At 39.8% G+C, this 15,155-nt stretch overlaps 1 protein-coding gene across 1 annotated transcript in view; it reads right to left on the bottom strand.

Moving 5' to 3' along the window:
• Positions 1 to 13,423, bottom strand: part of PPAT (phosphoribosyl pyrophosphate amidotransferase) — a 19,773-nt gene extending 6,350 nt beyond the window's left edge. The window contains exons 1-7 of the mRNA XM_008945961.1: positions 13,399 to 13,423; positions 11,789 to 11,815; positions 7,060 to 7,136; positions 3,544 to 3,750; positions 2,067 to 2,179; positions 1,802 to 1,947; positions 482 to 554 (exon numbers count right to left, since the gene is read on the bottom strand). Coding sequence (XP_008944209.1) covers positions 482 to 554; positions 1,802 to 1,947; positions 2,067 to 2,179; positions 3,544 to 3,750; positions 7,060 to 7,136; positions 11,789 to 11,815; positions 13,399 to 13,423 — 668 coding nt within the window. The remainder of the gene's footprint in view (positions 1 to 481; positions 555 to 1,801; positions 1,948 to 2,066; positions 2,180 to 3,543; positions 3,751 to 7,059; positions 7,137 to 11,788; positions 11,816 to 13,398) is intronic.
• Between the last annotated feature and the right edge of the window lie 1,732 nt (positions 13,424 to 15,155).

Here is a 15,155-nt window from a genome sequence, read left to right as displayed (position 1 = left end):
CCCCTTTCAGGGGTGGGGGAGGAGGTTAACAGAGAAGTGTCTGTTACAGTTCTGGGGGTGGCCCTGACCCCAAACCACGGCATCCAGCCTGGGAGCTACCAATGTATCCTTTCTGTAGCTGAAGAATTATTTTGTAATAAAACGATTTTGCTGCAAACAAGGCTAAAATTAAAAAGTTACATGGATAATCAGGTTTAATGCAACAAGTAAGAGGCATTTACTTTACAGACTAAAGCTGTCTTTACTGTGACTTTCTGAACACATAATTCTTTTACATTAATCTATTCAAGAAAATAAACTGGTAAAAAACAGGCTGGCAAAAAAACTCCCTCCAAACATCCCAATGAACTAATCCTTGATGTCCTTCACATTGATACAGACTATGATATTGGGCAATTTGAGGTTTAATGTTTAATTGCTGCCTGAGAAGAGCTTCCAACACATCAAGTTTAAAAACTCAAGTGAGAATTAGAGCACTTACTCTGCACCAATAGACAGAAAGCTACAGGATTCAGAAGAGACTACCCATCCTTCTGTTTCACTGTTATCTTTCCCTGAAATGAAAGATTTCAGTTAGACTCCACAGTTTTTGTTACTATTAACTACTCCCCCTCCCCAGCTGCATTTCTACTACAGTATGAGGCCTGCTGTGGTTTAGGTTGCCAAATGCATAATTAAAGACTGTTGTAATTTCTAACTAAAAAGTGTAGCGTTCCAAAGATTATGTAATATTATTTAAAAACCAACCAACCAAACATTATAAACTTGTTCTAGGCAAAAGTGGAAGTAACAGCATCATATTCACAGTTCATGAAGACAGACAATTCAGATAACTACCTTTGTTATCTGTCAACTATTTCAATTCTAGTTCAGTGGCTTTAGATATATGTAATTTCTTCTGTTCACACAAAAAAACTCCTTACTTTTCCTATGCTAAATGTGTTGATAAAACGATTACATTTTATGATTTACTAGATTGAACTCCAATAAAGAGAGTTCTCAGAGACAAGCATGGGAAACACCAAATTACATAACATAGGTTAGGAATGTTTGTATGCTTTAAAAAAATCTTGATCATTTTTCTTGTGATTAAAATTGCCAAGTTTTGTGAAGATACGGAATTGTTTACTAATTTGCCATTGAATTATTTTACTTTTATATGAATAGGCAAATTTTAATCTTACTTTCTGGAAAACATTCATTTGCAGGCCAAACATGAACACAAAATATTTTTCCCATAAATTGATTCTCTGGTGTTCCATTACCATACTAGACGTCATTGAGAGTGCTTGGAACATTGCTAGTAATCTAGCACTTTTGGGGCACATTACTACAGGAGAAAGGAAGAAAACAGACTTGTTTCTGGGCGTAGTCCTGAGCAACTGGCTCTAGGTAGCCCTGCCTGAGGAGGGGATTTGGACCAGCTAACCTCCAGACCTCCCTTCCAACCTCAGCCCTTCTGTGATTCTGTTCATCCGTGCTTTCCTGTTTATGTGATGACATGTTATTTAAATTTTCACAAATATTCTATTACAGTTGGTCTGCCTAATTCTGACACTGACATTTGGCAACTGGGATTCCCTTTTCTGGGAAGAAGAAAAGCTGTTTGCATACTTCCCACAAGTAATTTTTGCCTTGCCTACATCATTTTTTTTGTTTTGAATTTTCAAACTGACTTTTGCATCACATATTCCTCCTTACACCTCAGTAAGTGTAGCTTTACTTACTCATATCAGTGACTGCAGGCATAAACTATATATACAAATATATATATGTATATGAAAATATATATACGGTTTACCTTTTCCATTCATGTCTCCTACTGGAATAAGGCGACCAATGCAGAGTGGGCGATTCCCATATGGATCACGTACTGCATAGATTATGTCTTTATGCATAATTAGCAAGGAATATGAAGTTGGAGTTTCATTCATTAAATTTTTTATCCTGGAATGAGACATAGGTGAACATAATCGTGTGTCACACAGACAGCTGTGTGGAATTACAGCTGTGTATCATGCTGAGATTAGACTGCTGTTCTTGAGTCTGAAACCCATCCTCCTCACCTGGCTACCCAGTCGGCCGTGTCATCGTTCTCCAGAGGAGGCGTGAAAGCCAGCAGCTGGGTGATCAGTTCACTGTCAGAACTGGTTGACAGGCCTACACCATGACGCATAAGCTTTTAAGACGCAAAACAAAAAAGTGTTACCAACATAAAAAAAAAATCCCACATAAAACTGCTTAGATTTTAATCTAACAACACCTTTGAGCAATGAATAAATGTTTTGAAACATATCAGTGCTTTATGTGATCAGATCATAACAACGTCAAATTTCTTCCAACAAACCCCATATGTGAAAAGAGCTGGTACAATCATCTATGCCCAGTGCTTCATTTCTCCCCTTGCATTTCATTCCTTTGTTGCACATGCAACCAAAATTAATGGCACTAATAATCAGGACATAAAGTAAAGTTTGTGCCTTTTAATCAGCTTTATACTTCTGCTTGCTCTGGGAAGACAGGTAAAATATACACGGGAAAATATGAAATTTCCCATTGCAGATACAGAAAGAGATACCAAGGCAGAATGATAGTCTGGCGACAAAGCAATAACAACAACAGAAAAAATGTGAAGGAAGCAGAGTGGGATTAAAAATCTGAAACTCCACAACTTCAACTTTTCTAGACCCAGTCAGTCGTTCTGTCTTGGCCTATTTATGTTTCTAAAGGAGGAGAGAATCTGCAGTGTATCAGGCCAACTATTACAACTCATTCAATGCTGTATGCATTACAGTTCCTAATTTTTATCTTTAGAAATCATTTTATATCTCATGTAACTCTGATTCTCCACTCTCCTCTTGTATTTCCTCACCACTCGTTTTTTCTCCCATCCCTGCACACACCTGTGGCTCTGGTGGGCTAGGTTCCTTTAGGCATGCCACACATTTCTCTCACTTCAATGCAAAATTACATCCTTTCCTTTCTCAGTGGAGCATATCATCGAAGACATTTCACAATGAAACATCTGCTCAGTTTTAGTGTGGTTCTTTGACACATACCTTTCTAGCTAGACATATTGTAAAATACAGCATTTGTTGATGTCCCAATAGTGCTCGTGATTAACTTTGCAAGCCAGAAATACGAATAAAGACAATATTCCAAACTAGATAAGACATTTCATATTACAATTACCTCACCTTGCTATGTCTCTCCTAACTCTAAGCAGATGACTTTGCTCCTTCTATCAGCCATCACAAAGGAGCAGAGCTTCAAGCCAAGCTAACTTTTGTCATGCCTTAGTTTTCTCATTTGATCAATAGGAAAGTGACCATCAGTCTAGAGGATTGGTGAATTATTCCCTGTGACAGTTAGAAATGCCTCACTTCCCCAGGATATTATTTCCTGCAAAATGATCTGGTTTGATTATGGGGCTCTCTCACTACCCCAAGCTGTTTGGTATTAAGGAAAAGTCATAGTAAACTTCTTGCTCATTGCTGCCTCATACTCAGAGAGATGCCAGAGCCTCCCCAAGGAGATACCAACCTTCCTCCTGAGTCGTACAGCATTTGTTAGCTCCCCATTGTGTGCGACAGCAATCTTCCCATGAAGAGTCTCTACGACAAAAGGCTGGCAGTTCTGCAGCTCAGAAATTCCCGAGGTGGAGTACCTCGTGTGCCCAATACCAAGGTTTGAAACATACAGCTTCTTCAGGCTGTCCGCGTTGAAGACATGATTTATAAGACCCATTCCCTTTGGGAGACAAAGAAAAAAACGTTCTGCTTGGTTTTGTTTTCCTGGCAACTTCCTCATTTCTCCTTGTGTTTGTTTCTGCATTAATGCAAGCAACTAAAAGAAGGGCAAATAACATGAATGACATGGGAAAGAAAGACAGCGGGTAGGTGGCACAGTGATATATCAGATCCCGTTACTCCTCTTTTTAAATAAAGCAATATACATTTTTGTGATTAGCATTTTCATGGAACAATCTATAGCCTGGCTAAAAATACATCATCTGAAATCACTACTGAACTGTTGCATTGTCCAAAAACACCAGAAAAAACACTGTCAGAAGAAAGGCAAAGAAAACTTGACAGAAGGAAATTCTATGTAAATAATACCTTTTACAAGTTAGCAGGATTTATTTTTATACTGGGTCCAGGATAACATTTCTTAGATCCTACTATCATTCTTGCCAATGTCAGAAGCAAGGCTTTCTTCCAGAGCTTTTATTGTTTACTTAAAGCAAACTTATAAAGCCACCTCATATAGCCACATTGCCTTCTATCTAAAGCAGAAATGCATCAGAACTTTTTAGTCAGGTGTCAGGAGCCTCTTTTGGCAACAGGCACTATGTGGAGACAATGAGCAGGAAGAATAGTCTGAAAAAACTCCAGAGAGTAGAAATTAAGACTGGATTGCAGGTCCTCCTATGAACTCCTGCTTCTGCCACTGCCTGTGCAAAATGTTTGCCTCCTTCTATGCTGTTTCCGTATCATGTGTGGCAATTGTGATAGACATGAGAGTGCACGTGATAACACTGCTCTGAGACCCTCAAAAGTACATGGGAGAGGTCCGAACCTGGGAATGAACCTGTGCTGTAGGTGCAACAAGAAGACAGAGAGATGGGACAGAAATTGTTTGAACTGTTTTCAGAGATCGACCAAAAGAGATTAAATGAAGCTCAGCCTTCAGGTATTTTCTGCTGTGACTGACATAGAGTCAGAATGTTAAGAGGTTGTGGTTACACAAGTGATTTTAGGATACTTAAGATCACATTAAAGTTACTGCTTCAAACTGTCAAACTGGTATAAGTTTGCTTTAATTTTTCAGCAAATCTTATGCCAGATCAGTTATCATCTGTTGTCTCACAGGTGACATAAAGGTGTTCTAGAGTCTATGTCATGTGCTTATATACGTACACAAATGCAGCCACAAGTTTTTTTAGTTTACTTAGGCCAACTTTACAGGACATCTGGCAGTTCACAGGTCCAGTATTGTTGGATGTGGCAGTGCGGAGCATTGCAGTAGCTTCAACAAGCCATGTTGTTTTAAGCCAGATTTCATTACACAAGTACATAATCTTTTAATTGCAGTTTGAAAATTCCTCTGATTTAGGTTGCACCGTGTGGGACAGCAAATGAGAATTACACCAGTATAAAAAGTTCCCACAGAAGTCAACCCTATGGTTGTATTACACAAGGTGGGGTACATGCCAGTAGAAGATAATGGTCTGATGAATAGCTACTTTATTTTTCTGCGTATCCAAGTGTGAAAAAATCAGACAAAATCTTTCTCCTACTGGAACTGCTATGTCTATACAAGAGATTTAAGTTTTTCCTGAGCTAACACAGCTACAACAGTAATGCTTTGTTATACAAATATAGCTTAAAGTCTCTGACAGACAAATCTGGAGTTTGAAACAAAGGCTTAATTGCCTCTGTCAAGGGCTATTAATCTGTGGTCAAAGGCTGGCAACAATCAGAAGGCACCTTTTCCATCCTGTTGTCTCTTCTATGAAAAAGAGTCAACCAGAGTTTGGAAGACAAAGGGATACAGTACCATCTTAGCTGCTGGCATTTTTATGGACTAGTTTACAAGTCAGAATCCTAAATATATTTTTCACCAGTGTAATGGCCCAAAATGCTTATTGCATTAGCATCACTTCCAGGATTAAACAAATCACATAAATTTTACTCCACAGGATCTTTATTACAGTCTGGTTATTACAGATTTTAGAAGTGCTGTAGCTGAGAAATGTATTCCAAGGATAAAAGAAACTATCACATGATCTGCAACTCTTAAAATATCAAAGCTGACAAGATGAGATGGTCAATCAGTTTTGTAGCACGACAGCTAAGTATTGCAGCTCAGTAATACGGAAACACTACAGATTATGGTATCATCTGCTGGAAGCTCATTCTAAGATGCTCTTTTTGCTATGGAATATATACAGCAGCCCGCCTCAAAGGAAGTTGGAATTCCTGTAAACCTTAATGAAAGCTGAAGCCCAAGCAGGCACAGGAATGAAGAACAAGACAGGAAGTTGAGAAAAGCTGAATTTGAAAGCATGTGTGTGTGAATCAGGCTGTAAGTAACTGATAGGAGGGGGGAAATGCCTGAAGAGTTGACAAAAATGATGCTCAATGAGACAAGATTTTTCATGAGGCATTGAGCAGTCACACTCAGATATACATGCTCCTACAGCAAAGCAGTTTTTACTCTTGGACTCATTTGAAGAACTTCATTAATTCTCCTCAGAGACATCTGAACAGGAAGACAAATTGCCTTCTGATGGCAGTCAGAGAACACACATCAAGAACTGCCCCATTGTTATTCTGCTGATGTAGTTTTATTTCCTGCTCTTCCTTATTTCCTTCCTTCCTGCTCTTCTTTATTTCTCTGATCTTCCAGGATAGAATAGGCTGGTTATTATTTTTTTTCCCTGATCACCATTCAATACAGAATGAGCAGAAATATTCCCAGAGCATGCAGGTATTCTCCTGTCGTATTCAAGGCTGTGGCCACTTAATGTCTTTTAACATCCCTTGAGATCAACTCAGCTCAAGAAAGATTGCCTGACCTCCTCAGGCCTCCATTCAACCTTTTATTATGTTTATTTTTACCTATGGGTAAAGTAGCTGCCACTTCCTTGAGTCTTGCTAAGGCAAGAATTTGTCATCTATTTGCTTGTGCATAGCCTGTAACTGAAATATTTCCTTTCTCTTGATGTCAGATTGCATCAGTGCTCCAGGGTTAACAACTTAGGTGCAGGGTGACTTTGGTAAGTAGTTTTTATGACATCAGTAGCCTGGTCTGGATACTTCTGTGTGTCTGCCACTGTGTGCATGGCCACACCCAGCAGAATCACGTTGGCATATATGTTTTAAAAATGCACTTTAGACAGAAATTGCACATACAACAGAATGAGATGCTATTAATGACAAAACCAAAAGAGTCCATCAAAACACATTACTATCCCTCTAATTATTCCGCTTCCCCGCTGAAACAAACTTTCAGGCAAGTCAGTTAGGCTTCTACAAAACATTAATTACATTTTACCTTATGCACTTTGAAGGACGGGGATGACTCTCCATCACTTGTCACAATTCCAGCACTCTCCTGGCCCCTATGGACAAAACATAATTAACATAAAGCACTGAAATGTTTAGAATAAAATGCTTTAACGTACAATGGATTGGTGGGTTTTCATCTGTTCTTTACAACATAAAACTTTATTGTAAGCATATTTGTTGTTTTATTTTACAGGCCTGTGATCAAAACTGGTTTCTTGCCCATGTTACTATGTTTTATTTCAAAACAGTCACAGAAGGTTTGTGCCTAAGCCCACTGAATTCAGTGGGAATCTTTCGGCTAATAAACACTGGCTCAGGCTCTTACTGCAGTCCTGTTTCAGTGTGGGCATAAAATAACGGCAGATACTTAATGTGAAAAGCCACTTTGCAGGGATAGTCTGGGGTCTAGTAGAGGGCTCTACAGCACTGCTCTATGTCTGCTTTGGCTTGAGGAGGAGTGCTTTTACCCTAAGGGAATGCACAGTCTCTTCCAAGGATCACCTATGCAGAAGCTCTTGCATTCTTGCACTTAAACATTCAAGCTAGCATTTACACCTCTAAAAGGTATATGGACCCTCTGATAAAAGTATGTTAGCACATAGAACTAATACTTGGCTTCTGAACTCCAGCAAAACAAGTCTTGTGTAGAACACCACTGCAAATGGAAAAAGTTGTCTTGGAACAGATGAGCCTCAGGCTGGCATTTGGGCTTTGTGGAGCAGAAGAGCTGTATCAGCTGAAGTGGCAGAGCTTTCCCTGGCAGGCAGCACAGGCAGGTTCCATGATGTTGCCCTGCCAGAGGCAGGCAGAACACTGCACAGCTGCCTAAGCATTAAAATTCAGCCCTTATCCATTGAAAAGGTATGTTTTGCAGACTGTATTTTTCGTGGGTAACAGTGCAGGCTCCTCGATCTGCTAATAACTGCTGCCATATACCCATCATGCTGGCTTGTCAACACTGATAGGGACTTTGGTGGACTGGTAAGCTCCTGTCTCTAATAATGACTGAAAATAAAAATGTTTTGCTTAAAAGAGGAAACAATATTTTTAGAATATTAGATGAAGATGCTATTTGTGCATTAGACTGGTTTAACTCGTCACAGGAATTATTTAGTATAAGCAACAATAAAACTGGACACAAAAAAATCTACAGAATGAATGCTAATCTACAACAGAGCATGCTCATTACAAATTTTCATCAGTTCCTGAAATCCCTTTATTGGTCACTAGTCCCAGTTGTATGTAAAGCTAAATTTTAAAGAATATTTGTTTACAGAAAGCAGAACAAAACAAACTTTACACATATCTGAACAAATTTACCCTGTTACAGATGCAGATACTGAAGAGAAAAATCAGAGATGAGGCCATTCTTAAACCCGTTTATTTTAACTCTGGAAGACGTCCTATCTATAAACACAAGGACTGGAAGTAAAACTTAAGGATTGCTGTACTGCATTCAGCAACTTTTAATTCCAATGTTAATATTACAGGCAATTTCAGTTTAAATACTGATACCATCCCTTTAAACATAAACAAAGTCAATACCGAGAGAAAGAGGACCACAAACATTGCGAATGGAAGGCCTTTGTCAAGTCCTTGGATTACATCTTTCATGTAGCACTAATGAAAAGGAAGCTAAATTTCATAGCCACAGAGCTTACACAATGTTATCAATTTAGTCAGGTTTTTAAGCATGCAAGCTTTTTACCCAAACATCACCAATGCTCCCAGGCGTGACCCCCACAGGAGGCAGGAGCTGCCGCCATGCCCGCCCAGCAAAGGGCAGCTGAGAAGACGTCTTGTGTGGGGGTTCTGCCGTGTTTGTTGTTTATTTTATTTTGGGTCTTTTTTCTTAAAGGAGCACGGTCACGTGACTTTTTTTCTCTCTCTCTCTCGTTACAGCATTGCCCGAGAAGGGTTAAAGGCAGCCAGCCCACCGGGGCTGTCCCGCTGCTCCCTCTCTCCCTCCCGCCCGAGCTGCTTTATTCGGCGGCCTCTAATACCGAGGCTGCTTATTTGGCAGTTTCTCAAGTTACTCCCCTCAGGCAGCTTGAGCCAGTAAAACTAGATCCTTTCATCTCGGCGGAGCTTACTGACAACCAGCCGTCTGGTTTCCTAGGAAACAAAATCTTGGCTAGAAATAGTGAATCATTTCCAGGTCACTTTCAACATGGAGAGTGGAGCAGGGAAGCACTGGACTGAGGAGGAGGTTAAAGCCTTGTTAAGCGTCTGGTCAGAAAAAAATATCAGAAAGCAACTCCACGGCACCCTGAGGAATAAAGGAATATTTATCTACATTGCTAAGAGGTTGCAGGAGTTAGGAGTTTGCAGGGATTGGAAACAGTGCCGTGCAAAGTATAAAAACCTGAAGTATGAATACAGAACGGTTAAATATGCCCACAACTCTGGGGATGTCACTAAAACCATGAAGTTTTTCCATGACCTGGATGCCATATTGCGATATGAACCTGTCACACAATTAGCAGCAGAAGAAAACGGCAGGTGTTCTGCGACTGAGGCGCAGCTGAACACAAGCCCCACAACAGAGAGCACGCAAGGTAAAAAATGTTTTTGCTTCTATTTTTCTCTCTTTGCTTAAAAACCAAAGGGAACCAAACCGAAGCCCGAGTTTGCTGGAGCCGAAGCGGCGGTTGCGCAGCCCCAGCAGCACTGTTAGAACTGACTTGATGCGCTCCTCACGCAGGGGAATAAAATGTTAGCACCCACCAGTGTCGAAGTCTGTAAATACAGCGGAATTCTAGCAAAATTGTGCTAGCTGCTTGCATTGCAGCCTTGGCGAGTACTCGCTGGTGGCAAGGCTCCTGCACTGACTTGAGACGTCAGATTAAGAAAAGCTGTTTTCTTTCCCTTTGACATTTGTTCGCAGTACTTCGGAAGTGGGTTTTGTAGAGCTCCAATTCAGATGTAAACTTGAAAGATACCAGGTTCAAACTGTTGGTTTATTTTTATTTTTTTTAAATTATTTGTGATGCAAGTGAAATTTAGGATTTTTATTCTTATTTCTCTGTAAATGAAAATGTAAGTGTGATGACTAAAGGTAAGTTGTTTTGTAAGCAATTCAACTTATATATTTGAGAAACGGTTGTTTAATAGCTCATTAAAAATCATTGTGAGGAAAGTAAAAATTATGTTTATCAGACTATTTTGAGGCAAACTCAATTATTACAACTATTTTCACTCTGAAGGGGGTTTTAGCAAATTATTTGCATCTCTTGTTTTATTCAACCCTCTCTATGTATGCATTTAAGCTGTGCTTAACATTTCATTAGGGTCAATCTGCTATTTGACATCACTCAGATCTCCTTGTCACATCCTAAATGTCACTGAAGCACAAGCCCCAAAAATAGTTGTAAGTACCAAAATAAGATGGCTAAAAAGAGATATGAAAAGCTTAGCTGTTTCTTCCCACAGTATGTGGCAGTTTACGCTAATTAAGATTGTGAATCTTTTTTAAGAAAACAAAAACCTCAACAAGTATCAGGAGATTGCCAAAGACACAAAAAGGAGCTGGACATCTAGCGTGCCCTTGTACCCTTCCATGTCTCCCTCTACAGTATGTGTTATAGGTCTGAGGAAAAGTGCCATTTTTCTTGTCATTGTTTACTTTAACAAAAAGCTTGACCTTAATTTGTCACCACTAGCAGAAGCTCTTTAATCTGTCAAAGTAATTTTAAATTAAAATGGCAATTTTATAATTTAACATCTGCTCTCTGCACTGGATATTGCAATCCATTTTTATTTTTAAACTTGCAGAACTGAGGTTAATACAAGCTGTTACACTTCTGAGGATTACATAAAACTACGATTGTGTCCTTCATCTGAGGATCTGCCCTTAGATTACCCTCTGTGTTTAGATGTAATTTACACCATTAATGCTAATTTTCATCTGCCTTAGACTTCTAGCAAGTTTGAATCAGGAAAGGTTAATTTCAGTTGTAAAAACCAAAACTAGAATATATGCTTTTTAAAATTACCCCTGGGTGAGACATTCTGAAGCATTAGGACAGCCTGATTTTAAAATGTTATATAATTAAATATATCTCTTAAATGTATAAGCATTCCTGTTACTCTCTTGAAAAAATAAAACCAAACAAGTTTTATGGATAAACAAAAATTAAACGCAACTAACTGTAATAATGCAACAGTAATGTTTAAGAATTTAAATGCAAAGATTTTCCTAACAACCATAATTCAGCCACAAAGCAAACCCACTAAGATTGTACTGTGTCCTGCAGCTATGCAGACTACATACATCCCGAAGAAGGGGCAGAGAACAGCTCTGAGAACATCAGCTCTCCTCATTTAAGAATACCAGTTCAGCTGTACTAGAGGCCCAGTCCTGTTCCGACTGCAGCCAGAGCTGCAGCGCCTGCCCAGTTCAGTACTTTGGGAGGCACTTCCAAGGCTAAAATGGCATCTGTGGCTCTGCAGCTGATGCTCACATGTTCTCTTGTGGGGGCAGATCTCATGGTGTTGCTCCCACAGAGCGAAAGGCGATTGCCCCTGCCCCAGAGCGAACCTGGCTGGAGCCCCAAGGCCTGCTGGAGGGGCTGCCCTCATCTGGTACCCTCAGCCCAAAGGCAAACTGACCAAAGTACATGTGTATCCCTGCAGGTCCCCTCCTGGGCTTCTCCCTTTCAACCACAGTGGCAGAGAAGAGAAGGAGGAAATGGTCCCTCCCCTCTTTAAAAAGAGGCCAAGAAGCCCTATTTTGACAAGAGCTGGAGGAACCAAGGGTGTCTAGGCTTGTGACCAAGGTTAGGAAGAACAAAATGCTATCAACGAGCTAAAACCTATGCCAAAAAATACTGTCCACCATGCATGTCTTACTTTAAGAACCAAGCAGCTCTACTAATTTGTTTAAAAAACATGACAAGGGACAGGGCATGCTCCTTAAGAAATTACTGTATTTTTACCATTCTGCTTAGCTTTAGTCTAAATATTGATACCTGGCCTTAATGCAAAGCTGCAAAGCATATCTTTGTATTTGATTTGCTTGATTATCTTAACTACTGGGAGACTGCTGGAGAGGTGAAGGAAGGGAAAGGAAGACAAAAAGAGACTGCTTTTATGGGCCTCCATGGTATTTCTGTAGTTTTCCTGATTTTTTTTTTTTCCATGTCTTGTTGAATCAGTTTTCATTTGAAAGTGTAATTGAAGAAATGAATACTGAAAATCACAATCAAATCTAAGAGAGAGGTGTCTCCAGACAAGCTTGGCAGCAACACAGACACCAATTCCCTGTTTGCTCCTGGAAAGATGATGCTTTTTGCATAAACGTGTACAGCAGTGGAAGCCAGTGATATTTATGTTGTCCTCCCAAAATACATGTTTTCAGAGGCAAACACAGAGCTGTAGCTGAAATAAGCATTAAAAAAGATACCTAAGCTTCTCTTAAAATTTAGTTTGTGTATTGTCCCAGTAATCAACAACTAAGAAAATCTGTGTAGTGATTGATGGTGCACTGTGAAAAATGGTATTGTGCATGAGAGTTCAAATGAATGACCTTCCCATTTTGTTAACTGGTTTTGACTGTTTCCAAGTTAAATCAAGTACTTGATTGACAAAAGTAAACTTCACCTAGTAATTCATGTTAAGTTACTTATCCTCTTTTATATTTCTCTCTCTGTTTAAATATTGACTCACTGGCCACTTTCCTTGTCCTGCACTTTACCACAGCAAATGCAAAAAAATTATCAAATCTGAGCAGAAACATATCAACAATTAGAACATTATCATATGTATAAAACTCAAGACAGCTACTAGAAATGCAAAAAGATCCTTGAGAAATGCAGACTTTAAAACACCACTCATCTCTAGGTTTCCATGTCTGGACTTTAATGTTAAATGTGCCATTGACAACTATTTTCTATACATATTTTTCTAATACATGTGCAATATACTCTTATTGAGCAACTTCTTTTGCTCATCAGATGCTTTCTCCCCCCAAATATTTTAACATCTTTTTGTGCTAACTTTTCTTATTTACTTAATATAATACATTGCTTCTCTTTAATATCACAATGGAATTAAACCTGCTCATCCTAGTAGCCGTGGCACTCCGTGCAGCTCTGGGGCTGGTAGGGCACCAGTGCTGGCGCTGGAGGTGGAGACCCGAGCACACCTTTCCCTCCGCCAGCCCGGCCGCAGCGGCTGGCATCTCCTGCCAGAGAAGCAAGGCTGACAGCTGGGAGCAGTTGGAGATCAGGCCACTGCATCTATGAGTCATTCTGAGCCTTGCTGCAAGTCAGGAGGATTTAGGATGATGTTTTCAAATGAATCCAAATGCAGTTTCCAGTTTCACCTGCGTCAGGGATACCAGGTTGCATCCTGACCGCACCTCCTTGCCGCTCCTTGTGACCCTCTGAGCCGGCAGCTTTGATCTGTGGGACCTGCCTCACTGGAGCTGACAGCAGGTCGACTGCCTGTACACTGCACCAACATTTCAGTCCTCCTGTCAGCACCGTATGTTGAATACAGCGTATTACCACAGAATGACTTAAAAGTCTGTCCCCTGTGAAAATTAAGCTGATTCAGAACGTGACTTAGATATGCAGCTTCCCAAACTTACATAGCAATTGCTGTAATAGTGCTTTTTAAACAAATGTAGGAATGCTATACAGTGAAAAGGTAGACTGAATCCTGTCAGCTAGAAATACGTCTGTTCTGCAGTCATCATACTTTCCTGCTTTTCCTATGCCATTAATGAATTCCCTATAGATTTCCAGAACTCTTTGCAGAACATTCTTGTTTTATTCATATTCTTCTCTAATTATTCTTCTTACAATTTATTTTTTTTTGTTACATAAATGGATTTGTGGTTAGCTGAATCCATGTGCAAAATCCACTTTTATTTGTATGTCTCTTACTTTTCAGTATCTTCTATCAAACCACACTTCTAATGTGCTACCCACCCCAAATACTGAGTCAGAAAAGCATACCAATCACTAGAATCATGTTGGTTTTGACAAGAATTTTAAAATACTTTTCAAACAGGTTTCATATGCAATATAAAAAAAAAAAAATTCAGTTTACATCTTATAGCTCATGTCCCCTTATGGGGACAGGTCAAACTAATTTTAGATTTAATTTAAATACAAATTAAGTGTGTAGATTATTAATCTAATAAATCTTCTTGTTGTGTATGGACATTTTCATTTCAACTAATATAAGTTAATTTTGTCCATACCTATTTTTCATCTAAAAACTCTTTCCTTCCCAGGTGAAATATCACTTTCTTTAGAAGATGATGAGGATGCTCCAGGAGACGCACTACTTTTTATGTCCCATGTCAAACCAGTCCAACTAGGTATAGTATGATGATGCAGGGAGATCAAAAACTAAAAAGCAGCATGGCTGCCAGAGCACTTTCTGTCAGCTTGAATAAACTGTCATTCTGTTTCTGATCAACAGAGCTTTAAAGTAGCCACTTTGGCACCATCTCCTTCCCAGCTTTAGCACTCAGCAGCTTCATGCTGGCATCACTAGATGCTGAGCACTGTATATGATGTAACACGTGCATGACCACCCTTCACATTCAAACCACATCCCATGCTATAGCTTAGTCATATTAATACTTGCCATATGAGGAAAGGCTCAGGGAGCTGGGGGTGTTTAGCTTAGAGAAGAGGAGGCTGGGGGTGGATCTTATTAATTCTTATAAATACCTAAAGGGTGGGTGTCAGGAAGATGGGGCCAGGCCCTTTTCAGTGCTGTCTGGCGACAGGACTAAGGGCAATGGCCACAAGCTGCTGAACAAGAGGTTCAACCTGAAGATAAGGAAGAACTTCTTTATGATGGGAGTAACAGAGCATTGGAACGGGCTGCCCGGGGGAGTGCTGGAGTCGCCACCTCTGGAGACCTTCAAGGCCCACCTAGAATTGTTCCTGTGTAATGTACTCTAGGTGATCCTGCTCTGGCAGGGGGGTTGGACTAGGTGGTCTTTTGAGGTCCCTTCCAACCCCTAACGTTCTCTGAATCTGTGAACCACATTAATTTTGTTAAATGCTATGAAAAGTATATCAGATGGTAGTGTGTGATACCCATGTCAGCTTGTGGATT

Source organism: Merops nubicus, unplaced genomic scaffold, assembly GCF_000691845.1.
Source record: "Merops nubicus isolate BGI_N331 unplaced genomic scaffold, ASM69184v1 scaffold10898, whole genome shotgun sequence".
NCBI classification, from domain to species: Eukaryota; Metazoa; Chordata; class Aves; order Coraciiformes; family Meropidae; genus Merops; species Merops nubicus.
Note: the sequence above shows the minus strand (reverse complement) of the source record. Positions and strands in the feature narration are given on the sequence as shown.